This window comes from Halichoeres trimaculatus, unplaced genomic scaffold (assembly GCF_033239565.1).
Source record: "Halichoeres trimaculatus isolate MK-OKI-2021-1 unplaced genomic scaffold, fHalTri1.1 fHalTri1_scaffold_16, whole genome shotgun sequence".
NCBI classification, from domain to species: Eukaryota; Metazoa; Chordata; class Actinopteri; order Labriformes; family Labridae; genus Halichoeres; species Halichoeres trimaculatus.
Window position 1 is genome coordinate 10,671,267 of NW_027437194.1, and position 24,699 is coordinate 10,695,965.

General features: G+C 41.8%; 1 protein-coding gene across 1 annotated transcript in view; it reads right to left on the reverse strand.

The window, feature by feature from the left end:
• The window catches only part of gfra2b (GDNF family receptor alpha 2b), a 105,709-nt gene extending 97,029 nt beyond the window's left edge, over positions 1 to 8,680 (reverse strand). The window contains exon 1 of the mRNA XM_074690696.1: positions 7,986 to 8,680. Within this exon, the coding sequence (XP_074546797.1) occupies positions 7,986 to 8,055 (70 nt within the window). The 5' untranslated portion in view covers positions 8,056 to 8,680. The remainder of the gene's footprint in view (positions 1 to 7,985) is intronic.
• Positions 8,681 to 24,699: the final 16,019 nt, after the last annotated feature.

Here is a 24,699-nt window from a genome sequence, read left to right on the forward strand (position 1 = left end):
GATGCGACAATGTGATGTGATACACAACAGAACGAGGATACTCCACAATAACTGCAGTAGGATACAAGACAAATGGTACCATTTAATGAAATAAAACTAAGATACAAATTAATAAAATACAATGACAGCTATGATACGTGATATGATATAATGAAATATGCCAACATTAGCCGTGTAGCCATGAAGTCAAAGTGTAGAATACGTAGAATAATTCCAGTGTTAATGGGAGAGTAAATTGTTTATCAGGCATGAGTGACGTCAGGCTATCTTTAAACAATGATGAATAATTCTAGACACGTTTTGATTTTCTTGGATTACTTTTTTTTTCAAAGAACAAATCTGCAGAGACAGTTTGATGGTACTCATGTCTCACTGGGATTTTCCCGCAGTAGTTTTGCTTGTATTATTGTGCTCTTTGTGTTATGCTGCAATTGTTCAGGGTGTCCTTTTCCAGAGTCTCATATGAAGTCTTCATTTATGAATAAGGTCAATTAAAAATTGAAACTTCAGGAGCAGCTGTGCTGTCAGACTGCTAACGGTTAGAGAGATCATCCAAATTATGTAGGAATTATTGTTTTGTTGATGGAAAACTGTGATGTAATTTCTGTCCTTCAAATGTCTTTTTTCCCCATCCTGTTTCTCTTTCCTGTAAAATAAAAAAGATACGCGCTGAGCTTTGTAAATATGCATCAGAAGCACTTACAGTATCTTTACGCATTCTTATTTTTCACATTCTTTCAGTAATGTATTCCTTTTATAATTGAAAATCTTTCTCTCATTCTTCATTTTTCAGATTTATTCTTTTCAGGCCCCTCCTCCATGACTCCATATTTAATAGCCTGTGAGGTGAAACTCAGGGCAAAGCCAACTTTCTGCTCTGCCGCTCTCAAAGCGCTTGGTAAACACAGACGCCAACTCAGAAATGTTTCAAACTGCTCAGTTGACTCTTCGCTTTCATCAGGACGGTGGAGCAGCTCAGTCAGAGAATGGCGTTCAAAAAGACTCGCTGATACCTTGGGTTTGTATTCTGAGGATGGAGCCTGTCAGTCAGCAATCGGGGGCTGTTTTCACAAACATCCTGAGGCTAAAAGTAGCCGCTAACTAGCTGAGGTTGTAGAAATGTGTCAAGCTGGATTCTCACACTCCTCTGGTGTCAGGTCTGTTCTGGACCTCAGAGTCTCTGCCGGTCAGGAGCCTCATCACGGCGTGTTTACTTCAACATTTAATCCATATTTCATAAACCAGCCGTTTAAATGATCCACACGGTTCAACAACAACAACAAGAAGATGAAACAGTCCAATAGAATATGAGAGGAGAGTTTGAATAGCTCTGAGCTGTCTGACAGGATAAGTCATCACATGAAACATCTCTTCAGATCATTACAAAAAGCATCAATAAATTAATGAAAGTGATTTTAATCCCACCGTTAATTGCCTGATGGGAGTTGAAGTTTCCAACAAAAAATGATTAAAAAAAAAATCCTCTGAGTCAAAGGTTACAGTTTTTTTGTTCCTATTTTCAGTCTGTGTCACTTAAAGTGTCTCCATTTGGTAGCCTGTTTGTTAGAAATTAATAAAGATGAGTTGAGGATTAATTGTCTGGAGCTGGATGTGAGCATCTGCAGGCCGTGGACCTGTCTCTGATTCAGTTTTAATGATGAGTTTTATATTTATGCCTAGTGTCAGACGGTGAATCAGCTGCAGCGTGTGAGCGACTGAGACCTCAGAGAGTTCAACAGTTTGTATCAGAGCCGACACAGAGAGCAGGTGGAGTCCAATTAAGTGAGCGTCAGAGGGACACGATAAGGACTGTGAGCTGTCTCTGATGTCCCTGTTTACTGTCTGCAGAGGTGAGAGGACAGAAATGAGAGCATGTGGAGGAGCACAGATCCTCCTCAGTCTGCTGGAGGTTTGTGTCTAGGTTCTGCAGTGACGGATATTTACCTTGTTATGGTTTTTAAACTGAGTAAGAACTGATCAGTGGATTAAAAAGGTTTATAAACTGTTATCTGACTTAATGAAAAACCTTTCTGTTACCATGTCTGCTATCCTTCTTTTCTTTTTTAACATCTGTTTAATGCTGCTTCCTGCTCTTTTTCCATGCTTCCTACTCAACATCCTTCCTACTCATGTGGCACGCTTTCTGACATCTAACATGCTTTATGTTAGTCTTGAAAGCTTCCTGCTTATCCTCCATGCTTCCTTCTAGTCTTCCCTGCTTCCTACTCAACATCCATCCTTCTCTTCTAGCAAGCTGTCTTTTTGTCTAACATGGCCCCTGCTCATCTTGCATGCTTACTCTTTCTTACATACTTCTGGTTCATCTCTAAAGCTTTCTGAGCACAAATACACTACACCAGTGGCAATTGCTCTAAGACTACAAGGGAAGCTCAGCTTCCCCTAAAATGTCCCCAAAAAAGTGGTGATATGTTCTGCTGTGTGTACATTTCATTGATAAAATATGCGCTGTAATTCCTTCATCTTTTGTTCAGAATCAGCTACCTATCACAGGTAACTGGCTCAACCTCCTTCTCATTCATCACCGCAGCGTCTCTGCGGTGATGCGCTTTAACACAGTCGGACGCTGAGCATCTTCTGACTTCAGCGGGGAAGCGTAGAGTGGGTTGTTCCACTGTGGAAACTGGACGGTCATTGGATAAACGCTGGGCTTTGTCCCACCCATCGGACGCTCAGTGTCTCTGGGGGTCTATGAGGCAGTGGGCTGGCCTGGACGCTGGGCTTCTGCATGATGATTGGATGATCTGTCTGAGGCCAAATCCCTTTTTGATTGACAGTGAAATGAGCCAGTCAGCGATTTTGAAGTATAGTCCTCCACCGGAGCATCTTCTTGGTTGTTCTGGACTGATCCAGAGGCTTAATCAATCCCCAGCGAGTTTACTTTTCTTAAAAATGACAAGCGTTAAGAGAACACTGGTAAAATCCCTGGAAAAAACACCTGATTGGTACGACAGGGTCACAGATCAATTTCTTAAAAAAGGAACGTAGGGTAGAATATACGTTTTAATAAAAAAACAAATTTATGATGGAGGCCGGAAAAAAATGAGCTTCCCCTCCTTGACTGACCAGCAGCCGCCACTTCACTACACATATACACTGCCTGGCCAAAAAAAAGTTGCCATCAAAAAAAAGGTCACACTGATATTTTGTTGGACTGCCCATAGCTTTGATTATGGCACGCATTCGCTGTGGCATTGTTTCGATAAGCTTCTGCAGTGTCACAAGATTTATTTCCATCCAGCGTTGCATTAATTTTTCACCAGGATCTTGCATTGATGACGGTAGAGTCTGACTGCTGTAAGTCAGAAATCAGTGAGATTGACTGGGAAAAAAAGGAAAGAACGTCAAGTGGTCTGATGAGTCCAGATTTACCCTGTTCCAGAGTGATGGGTGCTTCAGGGTAAGAAGAGAGACAGATGAAGTGATCACCCATCATGCCTAGTGCCTACTGTCCGAGCCTGTGGGGGCAGTGCTGTGATCTGGGGTTGCTGCAGTGGGCCAGGTCTAGGTTCAGCAACAGTCTGTGCTCAAAGAATGAGGTCAGCTGACTACCTGAATATACTGAATGACCTGGTTATTCCATCAATGGGTTTTTCTTCCCTGATGACATATTCCAAGATGAAAATGCCAGGATTCATTGGGCTCAGATTGAAAGAGTGGTTCAGGGAGCATGACACATAATTTTTTACATATGGATTGGCCCCCACAGAGTCCAGACCTTAACCCCTTTGAGAACCGTTGGGATGTGCCAGAGAAGGCTTTGTGCAGTGGTCAGAATCTACCATCATCAATGCAAGATCTTGGTGAAAAATCAATGCAACATTTGATGAAAAATAAGTCTCGTGACATTGCAAAAGCTCACTAAAACAATGCAACAGCAAATGTGTGCCGTAACCAAAGATAAAGACAGTCCAACGAAATGTTGGAGTGTGTGACCCTTTTTTTTTTTAGTGGCCACTTTCTTTTTTGGGCTGGGCAGTGATTCACCGTATTGCTGGTGGTTTCATGTGAGATGTGTGAAATGACTCTATCACAAACATGAAGTACAGCAAGTAAATGTTTTAAGATGTCAGTATGTGATTCTCTTTTGAGTTTCACTGCTTGAATCATTATACTGGCGTCATTTTATGCATCAAGAGGTTGAATCCAAAATTTGAATAGTGATTTAGAGGAGAGATCTGTTTATTAAGATGTGTATCATGTATCGTGATAATGCTTAAAAATATTGAAACATTGATTTTAGACTTTATCATGCAGCCCTAACACCCTTTTTTCCTTCTTTCTTTTTTTTTTTTTTTGATTCTTCTGAGGTAACCTAGGAGGATATCTGTACAGAGAATAAAATTATCACACTCATTAACTTGTTTGAGATGAAGTCCTTCGTTTTTTCAGTCTGTCAGTGTAACTTTAAATCCTCTGGATTTGATATTAAAAGACTTGAAGTGGTGGCTGCAGCCTCAGAGAAAAAAACATTCTAATTTCATCAGCATCTTCTTTTTAAATGTCAACAATTCTAATTAAGACACTGAAGTAATCATCATCAGTCTGCAGAAGGTTGTAGAAAGCAATCTAAAGGGACTTTAATGATGTTTCCTCCAAATGAAACCTGGATGGTCATTTCTATAAAGCTACATAACTCATGTCTTACAGGACTTCTACCTCAATCAACCCCACTGATGATTCACATTTAAATGTCATCTAAATGTCTGAGACATTCGTATAAAACAGTTAACTGTCGACTCAGAGTTCACATCACAGACAGCGATCTGAGCAGCAAAACCAGCTAATCCCTGAGACTCAGATCAGACAGAAGTGTTGGGACTTCTGAAACTGTAAGTTTTGTATCTTGGACATATTGCTTGGTTGGCTTTTGTGTCATTTTTGTGTGAGTCAGTCCCTGTTTGGTTTTGCGAGCCATCTGTCTCCAGTCTGGTCTGTTTCATGACTCCAACCAACACAAACCTGAGTCACAAGTCTCAAAACAGATACTGGTTCAGCCTCCTTCAGACCTGCAAAAAGCTCATGAAAATCCTCAGACAGTCTTCAGGAAGATGCCATAAATCCTCCTCTTTTCTTCAAAAAGACAGGGACTCTTCCTGTATCAGGTTTCTGGTTTATTCTTTCGAAATCAGGAGTGGTTCTTTAAAATACAATATGTGGATAGTTATGGCTTCAAATTCAGAGTGTGTAATTTACCTGAGTATATAATTTAACCTGTAATGTAAACATAATTACAGTTTATGGAGGGTTGTCATTGTTTTTTAATCTTCATCTTGTTTGATATCACCCGTGAGAATCTACCTCTTGCCCTGTATTGTGTTTTCTGTGGTTGTGTTCATACTGTAAAATCCTGATACATATTAAAGTGATACTGATACATTCACAGACCATAGACAGCACCAAAACACAGACTGTACTATTGACACCATCTGAAGGCAAGTTACCATGGACAGTGCCCCAGCTCAGACTAGTTCGAAGACTGTCTCAAAAAGCACTTTGTTTCAGGTCCACAGCTCAACTACTTAGACTTCAGTGGAAGACCTTTAGAAGGCAGTCTGGACAGTCTTGGGTTCAAGACTGTCTCAAATGGCTGATTTCAAGAACACAGACAACCCCACATAATAATAATAATAATGATAATAATAATAATAATAATAATAATAATAATAATAATAATAATAATAATAATAATAATAATACATTTTATATGGAGGTGCCTTTCATCTCACCCAAGGTCACCTTACAAAAAAGAAAAAGCACAGTAAAACATAATTGGAACAGAGCATCAACATAAAAACAGGCGAAGCGCACAATATCCAGTTAAAGAGAACATATTAATTTGAACGAGTGAGTTTTAAGTTAGGATTTATACAATGTGGTGGGGTCTGACTGTCTTGTGTTTGGGGTGCTGAGCAGCTGGAGGCTCATGTACCATACATCATGCACCATACTCCATACCCATGGCACTGAGATGTGACCTGGGGATGGTTGGTAGTCCAGCAGAGGTTGAGCCGTGGATGCAGGAAGGAGTGTATTCATCAAGGAAGCTGCAGAGGTCAGTGGGGGCTAGATCATGTAAAAACCTAAATTTAGTCCTAATTGTCACCTCTGAAGATAGTCAGTTTCTAGGAGTACAGACTGGCACTAAAGACTCTCTCTGAAGGCAGATATTTTCAGGCTTATGGACAGCAACACAGGACAGTCTGCAACTAAGATTCCTTAAGAAGGAAAGTGGTATCAGGACCATGGGCAGCAGCACTGGAAAGACTACCAGTGAAGATTCTTTCTGAGAGCAGTCTGCTTCCTATTGGTTTGACCAACAACAGCATAAGAGCACAGATTACTCCTGAAAACTTCCTCTGGAGGTAGTCTGTTTTCAGAACCATGGACGGCACCATAGCACAAACTGGTACTAAAGTCTACCTCTGATGCTCTCTGATTTCAGGACCATGGACAGCACCACAGCACAGTTACTAAAGTCCGCCACTGATGCTCTCTGATTTCAGGACCATGGACAGCAACACAACTCAAAGTACCACTAAATGCTCTTTCTGACAAAGACATTTCAAACCCTGGACAGTTCCACAGCACCATAAAACAGACATGTACCAAATACTCCCTGTGAAGACAATCTTTTGAAGACCATGGACAGCATCAGAGCATTGACTAGTACCAAAGGTGCTAGGAGGTAGAGACTTTCAGGCACACAGACAGCACCACACCATAGACTTCTAAAGGCCCCGGAAAACCACCCATGGAACCTTTTTCATTGTCTTGTTAACCTGATCTGGATTTTTATCTTCAGACATTTGTCTTTTCCCTTTTTCCACTCTGTGTCTGTCCTGTTCCCATTCTCAATATCTAATGTAATATATATTTTTAGGGCACTTAAAATCTGTCTTACTTAACAATATTATTTTTTTGTCAGCGAGAAATGAAACTTATTAAACATGCAGCTAACACTTCACTGCTGAGCTGACTCATTATTCCGTCTGATGCTGGTTGTTTATCTGTGTTATGTTTATATTGGTTAGTATGTCAGCTACAAAAACTGAAAAGTGTGTCACCGTTCTATCTTCTATCCACTAGAGGGCAGCAATGAGTTTGTCGCTTGTAAAACTGTCCTAGCTTGCCTAGCTTGCATATCTTTAAAAGTAAAAGTTATACATAGTTGAACCTGTGTTTGAAATTCAGAGTGAGATGCTGAAGCTTCAAATAAAAATGGATTAGTGACACTGAATACATTAAAAGCTTGATTTTTTTGTTAAGTGTCTCATGGATTTGGGAGGAAAAAAGTGGCGTAATTTTCTACTTGCAGCCCTTTCTTTTCACAAGATTTAAAGACCCCCCTTTTCCAGATAATGTAGTTATATTTGGGTTGAGTCTGAAGATGACATCTTGGACTAGCCTCAAATCAGTGCACAGATTAATCAATGCTGACAGTCAAAGCTTATTTATCTTTTAATGTAGGCCATCTGAGGGTCACTGCTGACTGAAGAGATGGAATAAATCCACAGAGAGATGATATGCTCTGACAACAGACAGCTTTGACTACAGGTGAAGACTTTTTCTGATACTTGAGGTCCAGATTTCTGTAAGCCACTTTGGATCAGGTACAGAAACATGTTGGTGAAAGACACTGGAACATTCTTTAACTCACACACACAGCACCCAGCTCAAACTGAGCATGGGTTCAACCTACTCGTGTACTTCACCTGAATGAAAGGGGAGGTCACGGTCACGACCACTCAAAATGGTCACGCGAGCACATGCTGGGGACCATAGGATCTGTTAGTAAGGGGGGCCGGGGTAAATCTGAGCACCCCCAGTGAAGAGAAAGGTTTGATGGGAGCAGAGACTCTACCTGCACCGCCTGCAGACCCTCTCACCTGTCAGTGCCCTGTGTGCAGTGTGCGCGTGTCCGAGAGAGAGAGAGAGAGAGAGAGATGGGGGGGGGGTACACTCACCCAGTACAGACACCAAAGTGATGAGGGTGATCAGGATCATGTCGCGTGCAGCAGTAATCCACAGACTCATACAGACGGAAAACGGTCTCCCGCGCTGTCCGGTCCGCGTGTCTCTCCCTCTCTTTCCCGCGCTCTCCCGGTGTCCCTCACTCGCTCTTCCTCTCTCCTTTCGCGCTGGGAGCCTCTGAAGCTGCCGCCGACATGGAGGAGGAGAGCAGGAACCCTTTGGAGACGCGCTAACGGGGAGCTTGGACCCGAGACGAGCTCTGAGAGTGCGTTAACGACCGCATGTTCCGGCGCAGCAGCGCGTGACCGAGTATCCACACAGCATCCGGTCCATTAGAGGACAAACAAACACTTTCCTACAGCTCTTTACGCGTTCAGCATTCCGCTGCTGCGTCCCACTGTACTCCAACTTTCCCCGCTGCTTGGTGTGACCGCGACGGGAGTTTCCCGGGAACCTCGACGTCCTCGCGCTCCTCTTCTGTCCACTCGCACGAACCAAACCAATCACAATGACAGCAGTGATCGATTAAGTCCTCATCGGGGCAGCCTGGTGCGTAATGGCACGCGCGTTTTCCTCAAATACCGCTCCTTATCCACTCCAGGTGACTCGTGCGTCCGCTCGTTGCTCCTTCAGCAAACCGAGCGCGTGCGACCACTGAGGAGAACCTAGAAACCACCTCCTCCCCCCTACTATCTCCCCTCCTTCCCCTGACACACACACAAATACACACCAACACCGAGATACACACTTTGAGCGCGTGTCAGCCCGAAGGAGGCACCGTCATCACTCCTCTCTCTCTTTCTCTCACCACGCGCGTGCACGGACTCAGGAGATGACCCGGGGTGCTGCAGCAGCGGCAGCATCAAAGTGAAGGAGCCTAAATTCTTCTAAATACTCACTTTCCCGCCACGGCTCAGCTAGTAGCCCATGTTGATAACAGTTGAACAAAAGACAAAAGGGACAAAAATGAAGGTCAAAGTGAGAAACCAAACTCAGGGCATCTGTTGCACCAATTTTCTAAAAGCTCAGAGACAAAAAAAAAAAAGACTTTTGTGTTCATTTTACTCATATCTACACCTCTCTAAAGCTAATCCACTTTAGCGAGCGATTTTATCCCAAATGTTAAAATCAGCTAGTGTTGCTGCCCCCTGGTGGGCCCAAAATCATTGCACCCTCGTGATTTTCTACAATTTATTTCTACAGTGTTATTCAACTGATGTTTGCTGACCTGTTGGTCCCAGGCTCTGAGTTTAAAAGTGTTTCTTAAGACTTAGGTGTGTTCACGTGCTTTAAACGTTAAGCCTCATTTCATGGCAAACTGGAGACTTTATGACATCAAAATCAGAAAATTATTCAATTAAGTTCCAACTTTGTTTTTCAGTCACATTCCTTTTTTTTCATGTAACAATACAACTTTGTTGTCACGTAAAGTTCCATCTCTGATTTAAAGTAACATTCCAATGTTTTTTTGTTTTGGTTTTTTTAGCGTAACATTTCTAATAGATTTTATTGTAACATTCCAAGATCGTTTTTCATGAACTTCCAACTTTGTTTTCATTTAGCAACTTCTTTCTGTAATATTCCAATCCTGTCTCTTCCAAACATTTAAACATTGTTTTGTGAATTATTCCAACTGTTTTCATGAAAAATTCCAACTTTATTTTTGCATAACATTCAAAAATGTGTTTCTAGTGTACTCATAATTTTTACATTTTGTCTTGTAACATTCTGAAATTTCTACCATGACTTTTCAAATTTTGCTCATAGAATTCCAACTCAGTTTTTTTGTGTCATCCTCAGGAGATTTTCTACTGGTTACATTTTGACCTGTATCAAGGTGGTGTCTAGACTTTTTTGTTGTTACAGTACAACCTTTTTTCATACAATGTTAGTACTTGTTTTAATATTACAACTTATTCTATGTGCCGTTTAATTCCTCTAGTTTAAGACCTTTTCTGCTGATGTTCAGACTTTTTCTTGTGACATTCTACCTTTTTATTCTTGTAACGTTTTATTATTATTATTATTAGGAGAAGGAGGAGGAGTATCAGTGCCTTTTTCCTAGTAATAAAGCTTATTGAAGCTTTTGCTTTGTGTAACAATTCTTCCTTTCTTGTCATATTACAACTTTTACCTTCATTATAAACTCAAAACCACATATATTTGTATTTTTCAGCTCCTTTTTGGTGGCTGTTTCTGTGTGTGTATAGTTCTCTTTGTCGGTGTGTGAAATGATTACTAGCCAGTTAAATTAATTACAAAATCTGCAGGAAGTCCAGCCTTTGGTTTCAGCAGAAAGCAACCAGTTTTAACTCTTGATAATCCAGGAGTTTTTTCATAAATAGATACAGAAAAACACAAATTATCTCTGTGTGACATCAGGCTGAGCTCTTCCAAAGCTTCAATCTGCAGCCTACCTCAAACTTCAGCCTCAGAAACTCTTTTCAGGGAGCAGCTCAAGCTGACAGACTTTTATTGCTCATGCTGTCTCACTCAGCTCCAGCTGATTTTTTTCTGCTGAAGTTTCTCTCCAACTCTCTCAGTTGTGAGCGGGAAACATCTGTACAGCTGAGCTGAAACCCTGCTGCTTGTGGTGAGTCTGAGTGTGGGCAGATCAGAGTTTCCATTATGTACTCTGTGATTATTTAAGCCTTTAGCAGCCTGCAGTCTAATCTGTGTTTACTGGTTGAAGTAATTACTGCAGAGACGCAGACAGGAGTGGAGCCTGTGCTGTTTTTAAAAATGAAATTGTAGAAGAGGGACTAATTAATTTTACGGGACGATGACTCAGATTGGTTTAGCTCATTTCAAGCTAATGAATTAGCCACAGGTGTTGACCAGTCCCTTCTCCTGGTGTGGTCACTTCTTCTCCAGAGGACCAACATAGTGTGCTTGAGGCTCATTTTCTGCTGCCTGAAATCCAACAAGCAGTGGTGGTGTTTGTATGTTACTCGAAAAAGTCTAGATGGGATGAAAAAAACATGTTTACAGATGAAATACTCTAAAACAGTCAGTTTTCCTTGTTCTCTGGTGCAAATACAGCCCAGAGTCTGTAGCCCTGTTCTCCAGGAGTATCTGTCTCTTGCAGCCCGATCAGCCCGTCAGACGACGTAAATATTTCATGTTAAAGCTCCAAGCGGGAGCCTAAATGTACCTCAGCGTTCAGAAGTCAGAAGGCTGAGCTTCTCGTGAACCAGCGGGCCCCCTCCGCCTCCTAATAAACTGATGATACGTTCAATTTAAGACGCATTCATGCAGCCTGCAGACCGAGCAAAGGGCAGCATGAACCCCCTCATTATCAGAGATCAAAGTAGCTGAAGGCCTCACACAGAGCGGTGCGTCAGCAGCAACGTACAGACAGAAATAGAGTCTATTTAGATGGAAGCCCAGCAGGTAAATGTGTATGTTCAGACTCTTTGTGCTGATTTAAAAAGGAAATTACAACCCTGTTTGGCAGAAGGAAGGTAAACATCAAAGACCCCATTCTTCTGTCCAGCAGGGGGCATCACCACAACACGCCCGCTCTACAGAAGATTATTCCCATGGTGAATACATTCCTCATTAGTTTATGGACTCAATATGTAGTTTCAAGTCTCCTTTGCTACATCATGATTTCCATTTAGGGAGTTTTCCCACCTGGATTGTTTGGAAACAGTGAGTCCCCCCTGAAAGCCTGGTTCGTTTGGGCATATGTGAAGACGCGGATGTGGGACAAAACAAATGGGTCCAGATCATTAAAGTAAGGTGGTCTCCAACTTCCATTCAAGCCGTTCCTCTGCAGTGAGAACACAGTCACCTCAGCAACTAACTGCCCATCTTCTTAAAGCTCCGTGATACATCACTTTTTTGTTATAGCATGTCCATTAGCACATTATTTTCCAGGTGAAAAAAAATGCATGTTTTGATGGTAGAGCGAACACTGGTACATTAGCCAGATGAATAGGATAACACAAACTAGCCACACATTTTGCCAATGCTCAATGAGTGTTCTTCCCCTGTGGAAAGTGGTTAAGAATCTGAATGAATGAATGAATGAATGGATGCAGGGATGAAAGAGTATGAATGAATGATAGAATGAAGATAAGGAAGTGCCCCAATCTCCCAGGCAAGTTTCCTGACTAATGGGAGAAAAATATGATTTCCTGTGGCATTTGTTTACAGTTCTGGGCTGCGAGAGACTTTTTCCCTGTTAACACAAATGATCCAAGTGACGACTGCAACAAGTGTATCATTTTTTCCCCTGATTATGAACAAAGTAAAGAAGCGACAGGTGTGAATACGCCCTTAGTCAATTACAGTCTGTTTGGAGTCACACCAATCATGGTTTGATTTTTTTTTTTTTATGTTTGTACCTGTTGGCTATGGCTGCCTTTTGCAGCAGCTCTCTCTTCTCGGTCCGTATCTTATTATTTTTTCGTCTCTCCGTAATCTTTGTATTTGGAGTGGGTCATTACTTTGTATGGCTCATTTGTTGGTCATGGACACCAAACTTTTTGTAGCTTCAGTGATATTTTTACTACTTTTTCTCCTGTGTTTGTCTGGAGATCCTACATGTAACCATGGCTGCATTGTTTACATGTGAACTCAGCTGTTAGCAGCCTGTAGCATGTCAATGCTAACTGGTGTAAGGCCTGATGTGAGGTGAGGACGACGTGCTGGTTCTCAGGTGTGGGCTAAGAAGTGACGACATGGACCTGTCCTTCCATCCATCATTATTGGGAACGTAAGATCTATCTCCAGCAAAATGGACAAGCTAGCCGTGCTAACCCAGCAACAGAGGAAAAACCAGAGGGCAGAGTAGCATCATGTTATTCACAGACATGGCTAACGGAGCTAACATCAGACACCAACACCACATTGGAAGAGCTTCACCTGCTGTGAGCAGACAGGATCCAGGAGACAGAGATGGAGCATGACTGAAGAAGCTCAGTCCTGGACCCTGTGGAGGTGGAGGCTGGCTGAACTGGAGAATGATGGACGAGCTGTCATCATCTATTTTCTTATAAACCTTTTTGCACTTTCTATACACTTTCTTACTTTTGTTTTCTTGATTGATGCTGTGACTTCAATTTTGTTGTACTTGTTACAATGACAATAAAGTTCTATTCTATTCTATTCTTCAAGCACATAAAATGTTTTTTTCTGGGGTCTCACACTTGTCTTGCTTTCATTACATGTCTCTTATTTGGAATAGAACAGATTAGAATAGAATAGAATAGAATAGAATAGAATAGAATAGAATAGAATAGAATAGAATAGAATAGAATGTTCTGTATTGATCCCAGAAGAGAAATTCAGGTTTCTATTCTATTCCATTCTGTTTTATTAAATTGCTTTGTTGAACTTCTATTACTTTAATAGCATCCTATTTCTTTGAAATCATTCTGTTCTTTGATGAAATTCTGTTGCCAAGATAGAAATAGAAATGGAAATAGAAAATACTTTATTTATCCCCGAGGGGAAATTCAGGAGTCACCGCAGCATTTAAGAAAACAAAAGTAAGAAAGAATATAGAAAGTGCAAAAAGGTCCATAAGAAATTAGATGACGACATCCCGTCCACCACTCATCCACCACTCTCCAGCCCAGCCAGTCTCCACCTCCACAGGGTCCAGGACTGAGCCTCCCCAGCAGTCTGTTCAGTCTCTGTCTCCTGGATCCTGTCTGCTCACAGCAGGCGAAGCTCCTCCAATGTGGGGCCGGCATCCGATATCAGCTCCATCAGCCACGTCCGTGAACAGCACGATGCCGCTGGGTTAGCACAGCTAGCTCATCCTTCCCCCGGAGCGAGATCCCACGTTCCAAACAACGATGGATGGAAGGACAGGTCCACGTTGTCACCTCCCAGCTCACATCTGAGAACCAGCACGTCGTCCTCACCTCCTCCTCCTCAGCTCGAGGGAAATCATCAAGCCTTACACTAGTTAGCATTGACATGCTACAGGCTGCTAACAGCTGATTTTACATGTGAACAATGCAGCCATGGTTATGTAGGATCTCCAGACAAACACAGGCGAAAAGTAGTAAAAAATATCGCCGAAGCCACAAAAAGTTTGGTGTCCGTGACCGACAATGAACCATACAAAGTGATGATCCACTCCAAATACAAAGATTACGAAAAAGAGACAAAGAAATTACAAGAAACGGACAAAGACGAGAGAGCTGCTGCAACAGGCAGCTACTTGGGCAGCGCCTAGCAACGAAAAGACGAAAAGACGGAAAGATACCATTCTATTGTCCTAAAAACATTCTATTGCTTTAATAAAGTTTTATTGCTTTAATAAAATTTTATTGTTTGGATGGGATAATTTCCTTTTGTCTCATTTCTCTTTTTTCTTGTTCTATTTTTCTTCATCAGTAATGTAAAATGGGCAAATGTTTTTTTTTCTGTTTCTACATTTGTTCAGTTGTCTTTGTGTCCAAACTTTCTGTAACTTGTGCGCTTATTTTCTCATCACTTCTCCTCCTCTCAAATTGTTAACAGCTGCTGCAGAAGAAAATGAAACAAACAAATATTTGAGCATGGAATCTGTTTCTGAGCTTGATTTTGTCAAGTGATGAGACAGAGTTTGATTTACTCTGTTCCTCGCATTGATCCACAATAAGTAGAAACGTTCAGCAATGTCACACACACACACACACACACACACACACACACACACACACACACACACACACACACACACACACACACACACACACACACACACCTGTTGGTGGTGATAAAGCAGGGTCTGATTGTGACTTTTTTCTGCGTCTCGTCCAGCCGAACATTAACCTCTGTCCGAAACAAGCTCTGATTCCCCGTCTAACGAGCGAGGTGTGATTCGGTTCATCCTGCAGCCTGTAATTGTCCTCCTAATGCTGTCCAATCACTCTATCACTGATGTATCCTCAGACTTCACCTCATTAATCAGCGTTAATTATAATTGCCTTCTCTAGTGCTGGCTGTAATTGAATTAGAGGGAAAGGTAAAAAAGGTCAGAGCTGCAGGAAGTTCAGGTTTGTTCTGCAGAGGAGGAGGAGGAGGAGTGGGAGGGATGAAGAGTGGACGTGTGGAGGGCATGTAACAGGCAGGATGATGATGGGGAGGGAAATCATGACAGACTAATCCGGGAGCTGTCTCACACTTTGCTGCTCATTGTGTTGTAAAAGTGATTTCCCAGCAGACTGCATCTGTCACACTCCCTCCACTTCATTTTCTTTTTAGCACAAAACAAAATGTCTCCATCCTTTTTGTCAATTTCTGCTCCTCACTCCACTGACTCCCCGTTCAGATATAATAATCATATTCTGTTTTTCTGCTGCCTCTCTTTTATAAACACATAAATAAGATGCAGAGCGGCGCTGGAGGTCAGTCACAGTTGGAGGAGCTGAGTGAGTCAGTTCAGTTATTGACGTCAGACTGAATGCAGCGTGACATCCAATCATCTAAACCATGTGAATCATTTAAATTCAACAGTTAGTAACACATTTTAAACAAATTATACATTTGAGACTCAATTTCTGCACAAATGGTTTCAAAATGTACAGAGTTCACACACTGGTGTCGCATTTCTGCACATTTCATCCTGCTCCAAACTATCATTGAGTTAACTCTGTGACTCTCTTCTCTGATTTGATAAATATTTCTGCCAAATATTTGCACTTTGCTGTCTGCTTGGTATCTTGTAACTCAACTCAAATTTACTAACCATATCATGAGCTCAATCCCTCTAACTACACAGGAACCTGAGGTCAGGCACTTGTTGAGGGTCTAATAATTTATTACAAAATGAAATACAGTTGTGCTTGGGGCTTTGATCTTACAGCTTTTTTCTCCCCCAAGAAATCACATTTAAGGCACTTCTTGACCAGAAGTTCCAGTAACTGAATGTTTCCGGTTGCCTATTAGCTTCAGAGGTCATACACAAAAAGTCAGTCCAAGATGGAAAACAAATCCACAAGTCCAAAATACAAAATACAAATCTACAAACCAATCCAAGAAGTCAAAAACAGGTGAACAAACCCAAGAAAATAAGGCTGGAGACCAGCGAACACAGGAGGGTGACAATCACAATCTGGGGTTTAGATTCAGAGCAGGCTAATTACAAAGGTGGCGCAGGTGTGGAACTATAGCCCTGTTTCCACCAAGCAGTCCGGTTCAGATCAGTATGGTTTGGTACAGGTTGGCTTGGTTAAGCCTGATCCTGTTTGAGTTTCCACAGCCGACCGTGCCCCATCGTGGTAGGGGCCGTGTAAACTGGATGCTGACACCCGCATTAGTAACATAATAGTGTTAAGCCATAGCAGCGGGACACAGTGTACCCCAGAGACGGCTGTGTGCCGCCATGAAAAATTCAGCTAATTGCATGGTATGCAACGATTCTTTCGACCAACCAACAGTCTGCAGTGTTGTAGCTCCACCTTCTGAGATTGGATCAGGTAAGTTTAGCTCCCCAACTGAAGGGCATCAAAAAGTGGGACGGCTCATCTTGGTTATTTGGGGATCTGTCCCAGGATTAGTCTGTGGACGAGACAAACTAAACTGAGCCACTTGATGGAAATGGTGCTTAAAAAAAGGTGAAAAAAAGAACAATGGAGGAGAGTAAAACTCATCAAGACTACACATCAGAATACAAAATAAAACTTAAAAGAATAGATGGAAAGAACAACACATGGCACAAAATAATGCACGGTCATCTTTGAGCCTTTCAGTGTGAATGAGTCTCTGTGAGTCCACTATGTTCCAGTTTTAAGAGTGACCCTGTAAACTAGAGACCTTCAGCTGGATGTGTCAGTGGATATCCAGTTTACAACAGGTGCACAAACACAGAAGTTCAGTTTTGGTTCTTGCTGTAGGTTTGATGTTATTGCAATTGTTTTGCTGTCTCGCAGCATGTTTGAGCCATTTCATTTGCTTCGGATGTGCAACGCTTTGAGTATGATGCGTATTTATCATCATGTACATCATTCTTTGTTCATCACAATTCATGGTACCATCACCATTAAACTTAATACTGTCTCTGCTTCTTATTTACTTGCACCAGCTTCAGCAGCCACACCTGATCTTCTGATCCTAACCATAAATTGTATATAGAGTGGACAGCGTGGCCATTTACCATTGTGTTGTTTTAAAGCCAAAATTCCCCCGTCACGGGTGTCACCATTGAAGCAGTTGTGCAGCCAGTCTGCACAGTAGAGATTGTGAGGGATTTTGGGAGAATCTGAGTGAAACCAGGTGACATAAATAATAATTGTTTTTTCTTTCTTTTCAGAGTCTAATCACCTCTTGACTCTACCTCTCAACATATTTTACAGTCCCCCCCAAAAAAATACAAAAGTACGGCAGCTGTCAATCATTGTTAAACATGACATAAAGACTTATTTTTAACCTGTCATAACTTGTGAAAACAAAACTTCAGAAAAAAAAAAAAACCTGAATACAAGGCAGCCAAATGATATCTTCAAATCACCACAACAATCAGACGTGAGAAACATTTCTACGAGGTGTATTCATTTTCTAAAGTTTGACCACAGCTCATCTGGAATGAGTGGGGAGACAATTTTTTTTGACCTATACTGCAGCCAGCCACCAGGGGGAACAGTTTTGTGGCGACTCACGTCGAGCCGAGCAAGCTGACGACCATTTTTTTACAGTCTATGATCCTAACCCATACCATAGCCAGTTGTTAGTATTGCAAGTGCTTCATATTAATAACACATTTGTAACTGCTTTTAAACCCGAAATACACTTTACAACTACCCAGACTTTTAGTGAATCATGCTCTGAGTGTTGCTTTTACTCTGAGGAGCATTAAACAAAAACAAAATAACTGTGCAGTGAAGTTGGTGAAACTCACTTCACTGGATGTTAAATTCAATGTGTCAGGATGCTCCTGTAACTAAGGTGAACATATTTAATGGAACAGGAGGAAAATCTCACTCAGCAGGAAGTCCAATGAATAAACCAAACACTCAATAATTAATGAAATTCTGCCACAAACAATAACTTGCTTCACACACACACACATAAACACACATACAAAAACAGAGGCGTCTTTAAACATGTCTCTAAAGTGATGTTTTTATTATTTCCACAGCCCCCTCACTCCCTGCGTCCGTACGGAGAAGCGCGTCTCCTCGCTGCTCTTATCTCAAACGCCTCTTGTGATGTCGAGATGATTGTTTAACAGCCAAACCACCACGGCTGTAAAAACTCTTCCAGTGTCTGTGTTTGAAATCTGGCAGCAGAAGATGCTCCGCTGCAGGCGACGATTTCAAGCCGATGGAGGCAGAATGTGCAGAGAAAGTTGCAGAAAGCTCTGTGCATGATAATGAAGGAGGTTTGTTTCTGTGCCAGCTCGGTTTCTTAAAGAGCGTCTGCTTATCGAGCTGACGGAGAGCGATGCAAAGTTTAAATCTGGAGGAGATGGAGGAGATATGAGGCACACAAAGTGTACTTTTCTCAGAATGGAAACAGTTTGATTGATTATGGGAGATATCTGCACTTAAAAACCTACATCAGAAATAAAATGTGGAGTCTGATATCTCCTCCTCATAAAGGACTTTTTTCCTCTCCTGCAGGCTGAGTTTGTTTTTGTGAAACATCACTTTCCCGTGATGAGATTCATGTTCAGTGACAGGGAGAAATGTTTGTAACAGGATGTTGGTTAATTGCTATAATCCTCCCTGCAGGCTGAACAGAGTTATTATGAATTCACACTGAAGATGTTTAGACACACATCATCTGAGCGGCACACAAACCTGAAAACAACTCCTCCATCCTCGGCTTTATGCTTCAAAACATCTGCTTCAAAACCTGTGTACTACAGCACAGATTCTCCTGAATGCATCAAAAGTAATAACTCTGATATCTCAGTCTTTTTAATGCACAAAAGCCTGATTTATAGCTGCGTACCGCTCTGAGAAGGAGAGTTTGGGTTACAGGTAGAGCTTGCAGTGTGAGGCTGTACGCTCCTCTGCTGAGTAAGTGTAAACAAAGAGAAAAGTTTGTAGAGGTTTAAGAGAGTCAGGAGTTTCTTTTGTTTTTAACAACCAGTCCACCTTCAAGGAACAAATCATTCCTTGAATAAAAATCTGTGATAAAACCAATAAATATTCTCTGTGAAACTTGATCTTATTATTTATTCATCAGCACGCTGAGTGGAAATGAAGCAGGCAGAGGTTGAGTCACATTGAAGTAAATGAGGAAGAGTTCCACACTGAAGTTTTAAGAATTAACTTTAATTTGACTCATTAATTCACCTGAAGGTAGAGTATAAATGTCACAGACCTTTTCTTTACAAGTTGCGATCACTGGAGAGGTGGTTTTGATGGTTCTGTATTTCACAGCAGATGGATTTGCTGACTCGTAAAAGGAAATAAGCTCTAGAGACAAAGTCATCTAAAGACAGTCAAAGACATTTCTAAAAGCCCCAAACAGCTAGGAGCAGAGAAACAGTGGACTGAGCGCTCCCTCGGCTATACAATGAAGATGGCAGTGAAGCAGTGTTTGAGCTTCAAAAGGAGTCTGTTGATTGAAGCATTTGATCAGGATGCATGCTTTTCAAACAGCTTTAGATCATCATCAAACATTGATCACATCTAGTGACAAACAAAAGAGATAACTCACCGGCCACTTTAATAGGTTTACCTTGCTAGTATTAAGTTGAACCCCCTTTTGCCTTCAGAACTGCCTTAATCCTTGGTGGCATAGATTCAACAAGGTACTGGAAACATTCCTCAGAGAGTTTGGTCCATATTGACATGATAGCATCACACAATTGCTACAGGTTTGTTGGCTGAACATCCATGATGAGAATCTCCACACCACATCCCAAAGGTGCTCTATTGGATTGAGATCTGGGGACTGTGGAGGCCATTTGAGTACAGTGAACTCATTGTCATGTTGAAGAAACCAGTCTGAGATGATTCCAGCTTTATGACATGGAGCGTTATCCTGCTGGAAGTAGCCATCAGAAGATGGGTACACTGTGCTCATAGAGGGATGGACATGGTCAGCAACAATACTCAGGTAGGCTGTGGACTTTAAACCATGCTCAGTTGGTACTAAGGGGCCCAAAGTGAGCCAAGAAAATATCCCCCACACCATTACACCACCAGCAGCAGCCTGAACTGTTGATACAAGGCAGAATGGATCCATGCTTTCATGTTGTTGACACCAAATTCTGACTGAATGTTGACACAGAAATCCAGACTCATCAGACCAGGCAACGTTTTCCAATCTTCTATTGTCCAGTTTTGGTGTTGCTGTGTGAATTGTAGCCTCAGTTTCCTGTTCTTAGCTGACAGGAGGGTCACCAGGTGTGGTCTTCTGCTGCTGTAGCCCATCTGCCTCAAGGTTGGACGTGTTGTGCGTTCAGAGATGCTCTTCTGCAGACCTCGGTTGTAACCAGTGGTTATTTGAGTTACTGTTGCCTTTCTATCAGCTCCAACCAGTTTGTCCATGCTCCTCTGACCTCTGGCATCAACAAGGCATTTTGGCCCACAGAACTGCCGCTCACTGGATATTTTCTCTTTTTGGGAACGTTCTCTGTAAAACCAATACCAGTAGATCGGCAGTTTTCAAATACTCAGACCAGCCCGTCAGTCACCAACAACCATGCCATGTTCAAAGTCATTTAAATCACCTTTCTTCCCCATTCTGATGCTCGGTTTGGACTGCAGCAGATTGTCTTGATCATGTCTACTTGCCTAAACGCATTGAGTTGCTGCCATGTGATTGGCTGAGTAGAAATTTGTGTTAACTAGTAGTTGGACAGGTGTACCTAATAAAGTGGCCGGGGAGTGTATATTAATCTCCAAGAAGCGCCCCCTGGTGTCTAAAAGAGGTATTAAAGGTCAGTTTTCTTCTCCCTGATTTGAACAACTCTTGTGTGCACAGATTTTAACCTCATGAAGTTCCTTTGCCTTTCTGTGAGGAGGGTTCATGGTGTTAACTCATCTCGTTGCCCATGTGTCTTGCAGGCCATACATCCTGATGGCGCTTTCTGCCGCCTGCTGTTGCTCGCTGCAGTTTAATTAAACTTGAACATTATTAGAAATGTGATGTTTAAAGCAGGACTCTGTCTCTGTAGCAGGAAGGTGCCCCGAGCTGATTAAACAGAAGCAGCAGAGCGACTCTCCATCCATCTGAGGACATGAGTTTCTCTCCGACTATCGGCTGAAGGCGGCCAGCTCTCTGCTCAGCTTTTGTCTTATATGAGCTCATTAATCCATAGACACCTGTATCAAACTCACACATCAGGGAGGAAGAGCTGGATGCAGATCAGACTCACCTCAGAGGTACGGTACATCTTCCTCTTTTACTCTCTGCTTTGTTCATTAATAGAGGCGTGATTTTATCAGCAGATCCTGATCTGCTGCAGGTCACACAGAGACATCACATTCAGCTCAAAGCACATCTAAAATTAAATCTGAGATCCAGATCAATTTGATATGGATCCACAGTTTTTGTCAATTTTGTCCAAACGGCTGTCGACTGCAGTTGGCTCTGATACGATGAAGTGACACAGAGTAGCAACATGAGGATCTAATTTTCATGAGGCGCCTGAAGAAGTGTGTCTCTGTATTCATGCCTGCACTGTTTTTGTTTTTAAGTGGAGTGTCCTACTTTTTCACTGTAACACATTACACTCCTTCATATTTAAATCATGTAAAAATGAGCTGGTAGTCACCTCATTTGACTATGGAGTGAAATGGTTACATGACAGCAACTTCAACTTCAACTTTATTATAATCCTGTGGGAAAATTGTTTTTCAGCAGCAGGCATAAGTTCACAAGTACATGATATCACATAAATCATACAGGTATGACAAAAATGAGGAAAAATACTGAACTCAAGTGAAAAAGGACGGCACTTAGACCACAAAATGCCAAAGACTAAGAATCAGGCAAAACCCATCAAGTGCAATCAGTCATCAACGTGCTGTGCAGTAGATAAATAAGCAGTAATGAAGAACATACAAGGTAAAGCAGATAAAAAGAGATTCAATAAAAGTCAATAAATAGGATTACAGTCTAAAAGTCAACAATCACTTCTATCCACAAGGAGCATAAAGCACAAGAAAACAAAAACTGGTCTGGCCAATTTATGAAGGTTTACAATAGCAACTGGAATAAAAGACGTTCTGGTTCGCTTAGTTTAGGTTCTCGGCAACATTAGGGGGGTCAGATTCTGCAGAGATACTGCAAACAGTTTTACGACTACACATGTGCAGTACACCACTTGAACAAACCTCCAGACTCACAGACTCATTATTTATTTTGCAAACAGCTGATTGGCAACAAAGGGTGAGGACTACAGATTGCAACTATTTTTGAAACAGAAATTCTTGCAACCATGATCTTATTTGAAAGTGCCCATGATTTTCAAAAGGAATGTCAGATCTGGACTGTTTTTCACCCTCGCTTAAATCCATTGTGAAAAGTACTCAGGTCCTGAGAAGTCTATGCTGGTTCTGGATCAGGTTTATGCCTGGTTTTCTGTTTACAAGATACAGTTTGTACCAGACTTTGTGGATGCAGTGATCAACTGTGTTCACAGATCTGTGATCTTAAGTCAATGCAGTGAGCTCCACCACAGAGTCTCGTCTGTTTTTAATTCAGAACAACCTGAAGATCTAGTCCATCCAGTCCTGGTTTTGGTTCTTGTCTAGTCTTTTGCTGAGAGGTTTCTGCGGATCCTCTAAATCTTTGATATTATTATGGTCTATATATAATGAAATTCTGTCTAGAAACATCTCTTCAATCTCTGGATCATGAATAACTGTCCAATACGCAAACTTTTAAAACCGGCCTCCAGAGTGGGATTTTATAAATGCTGCCGACAACATTGCCATGTAAACAGCATGCAACAGGGCAACAGTACTGCTGTTATGATCGTCGTGGACTACCATGTTGGGCTTGTGCTGCTCAATCTGTTGAATGTGCTTACTGTCTTTCAATAAAATGTGCATCTGTTGCTCCACTTCTGCACTCAGTATTTACCAAAACACCAAATGATCGGCTCAACTCTACTTCGGTGGAGAGCTCCCAAAAGCTGCTTCTGGACAAGACAAGTAGAGTGCCAACTATAGGCCTGGCATTCAGTGTTTTCAGTCCCTCAGCGTTTCTGTGTAAACGCAAATCTTTTTCACTGCATTTTAGCGTTCTTGGATGAAACTTTGTCGTGTAAACAGGGCCGTAGAGTCTCTGAGTCCCTAACAACTGGTTCTGTGCAGAAACAATTAGAGCTAACCTGCACCCTACCTGTCTTAAATGGTCCTGTGTATGTCAGTGTGTGTGTGCGTGATTGTGACCTCTGTAGGTGGTAAGGGGGATGGTCTGTGTGCGTCTCAGGGTCATCAGAGCTGATCGATACCTTCTGGCGATTCCAACTCGCAGCAATCACAGCTGCCGATGAGAATTGATCTGCTCATCATAACACAACAAGCAGCGGGAGGATCGCAACGTGAAACTCTGATTCGTTCTCTGACACACACTCACACAAACACACTCACACAAACACACACACACACATTCACACACACACACACACACACAGATATAGAGAGAGAATTGGACACGCTGGTAGTTACACAAACACTCTTTTTTTTGCAATTACAACTGAGCGATGCCTGTTTCTCCTCGCAGAAACACTCCCCACAAGCTGTCAGATTATTCCTCTCCCTGCTTTGGTTTCTGTTTTATTCCACCTCTCTCCCTCTCTCATGAACAGGTAAGGCCTTCACCTGTGAGCTGTATCGATGTGTGACATGTTGTGGAGGTGACAGCTGAGAGCTGTGGACTCACAGACAGTGATTTCGTTTAATTTAATTCCGGCTCCTCCACGGGGACGCTCTCCTCCACGGGGACGCTCTGATAACATTAATTAGCTTTTTCTCTTTTAACTTTTGCAGCTCTGCCTTGTGTTCCTGCGGCTTTCATACAGGACTGTCTACCTGTCTCTGCTGCCCCCGTCTACCTGCCTGTCTCTGTGACTGATAGTCCCTCTGAACAGCACTTTCTACCATTATCAGGACCACGTCTACACCTCCTGACACCGGCGGTCTGGATGGTAGATATGAACACAGTGGAACCTTTAAATGTGTTTCTGAGAGCGCGGATTGATGCTGTGACTGCTCTGTAATTACAGCTGACAGAAGAGGAGAATAAACTGCTGTACTGTTCGTTTTATCCTTGAACACTCAAACACATTGAGTAGATACAGCTCTGAGCTCTCTGCTTTTATTTTTGCAGGTAGATACTTATTTATTGAACTTCACCTTAAACTCCCAGGAGGTCAAGTCTGCAGCCTTACATATGCTACACTTCACTCTTAAGGTCATATTGTATTAGACTGGAACATTCAAACAAAAACTCAAACAAGAATCAGTATTTTATGGAGAATGGACAAAGATCATTTTTTCAGGGCCAAAAATGATATTGCTTGTACGTGAGACTTGTATTTGAAAACTGTCAAAGTATAAAAAAAAAAAAAAAAAAAAAAAAAAATTGCATTTGGGAAATTAACTCAAACAGAAGACTTTTTTTGATTTTTCATTCATTTCCATTTATCACCAATTTATCATTCAGGCCACCTGAACTTTTTTGTTTTTGTGCTGTCCTAAAAGAGTCAGAGATTATGCCCAGAAATTTTCTCTTATTTGAATAACAGTGATTTTTTTCCCCTTCTTTCTTACAAAGCCACTTATATCTAACCAA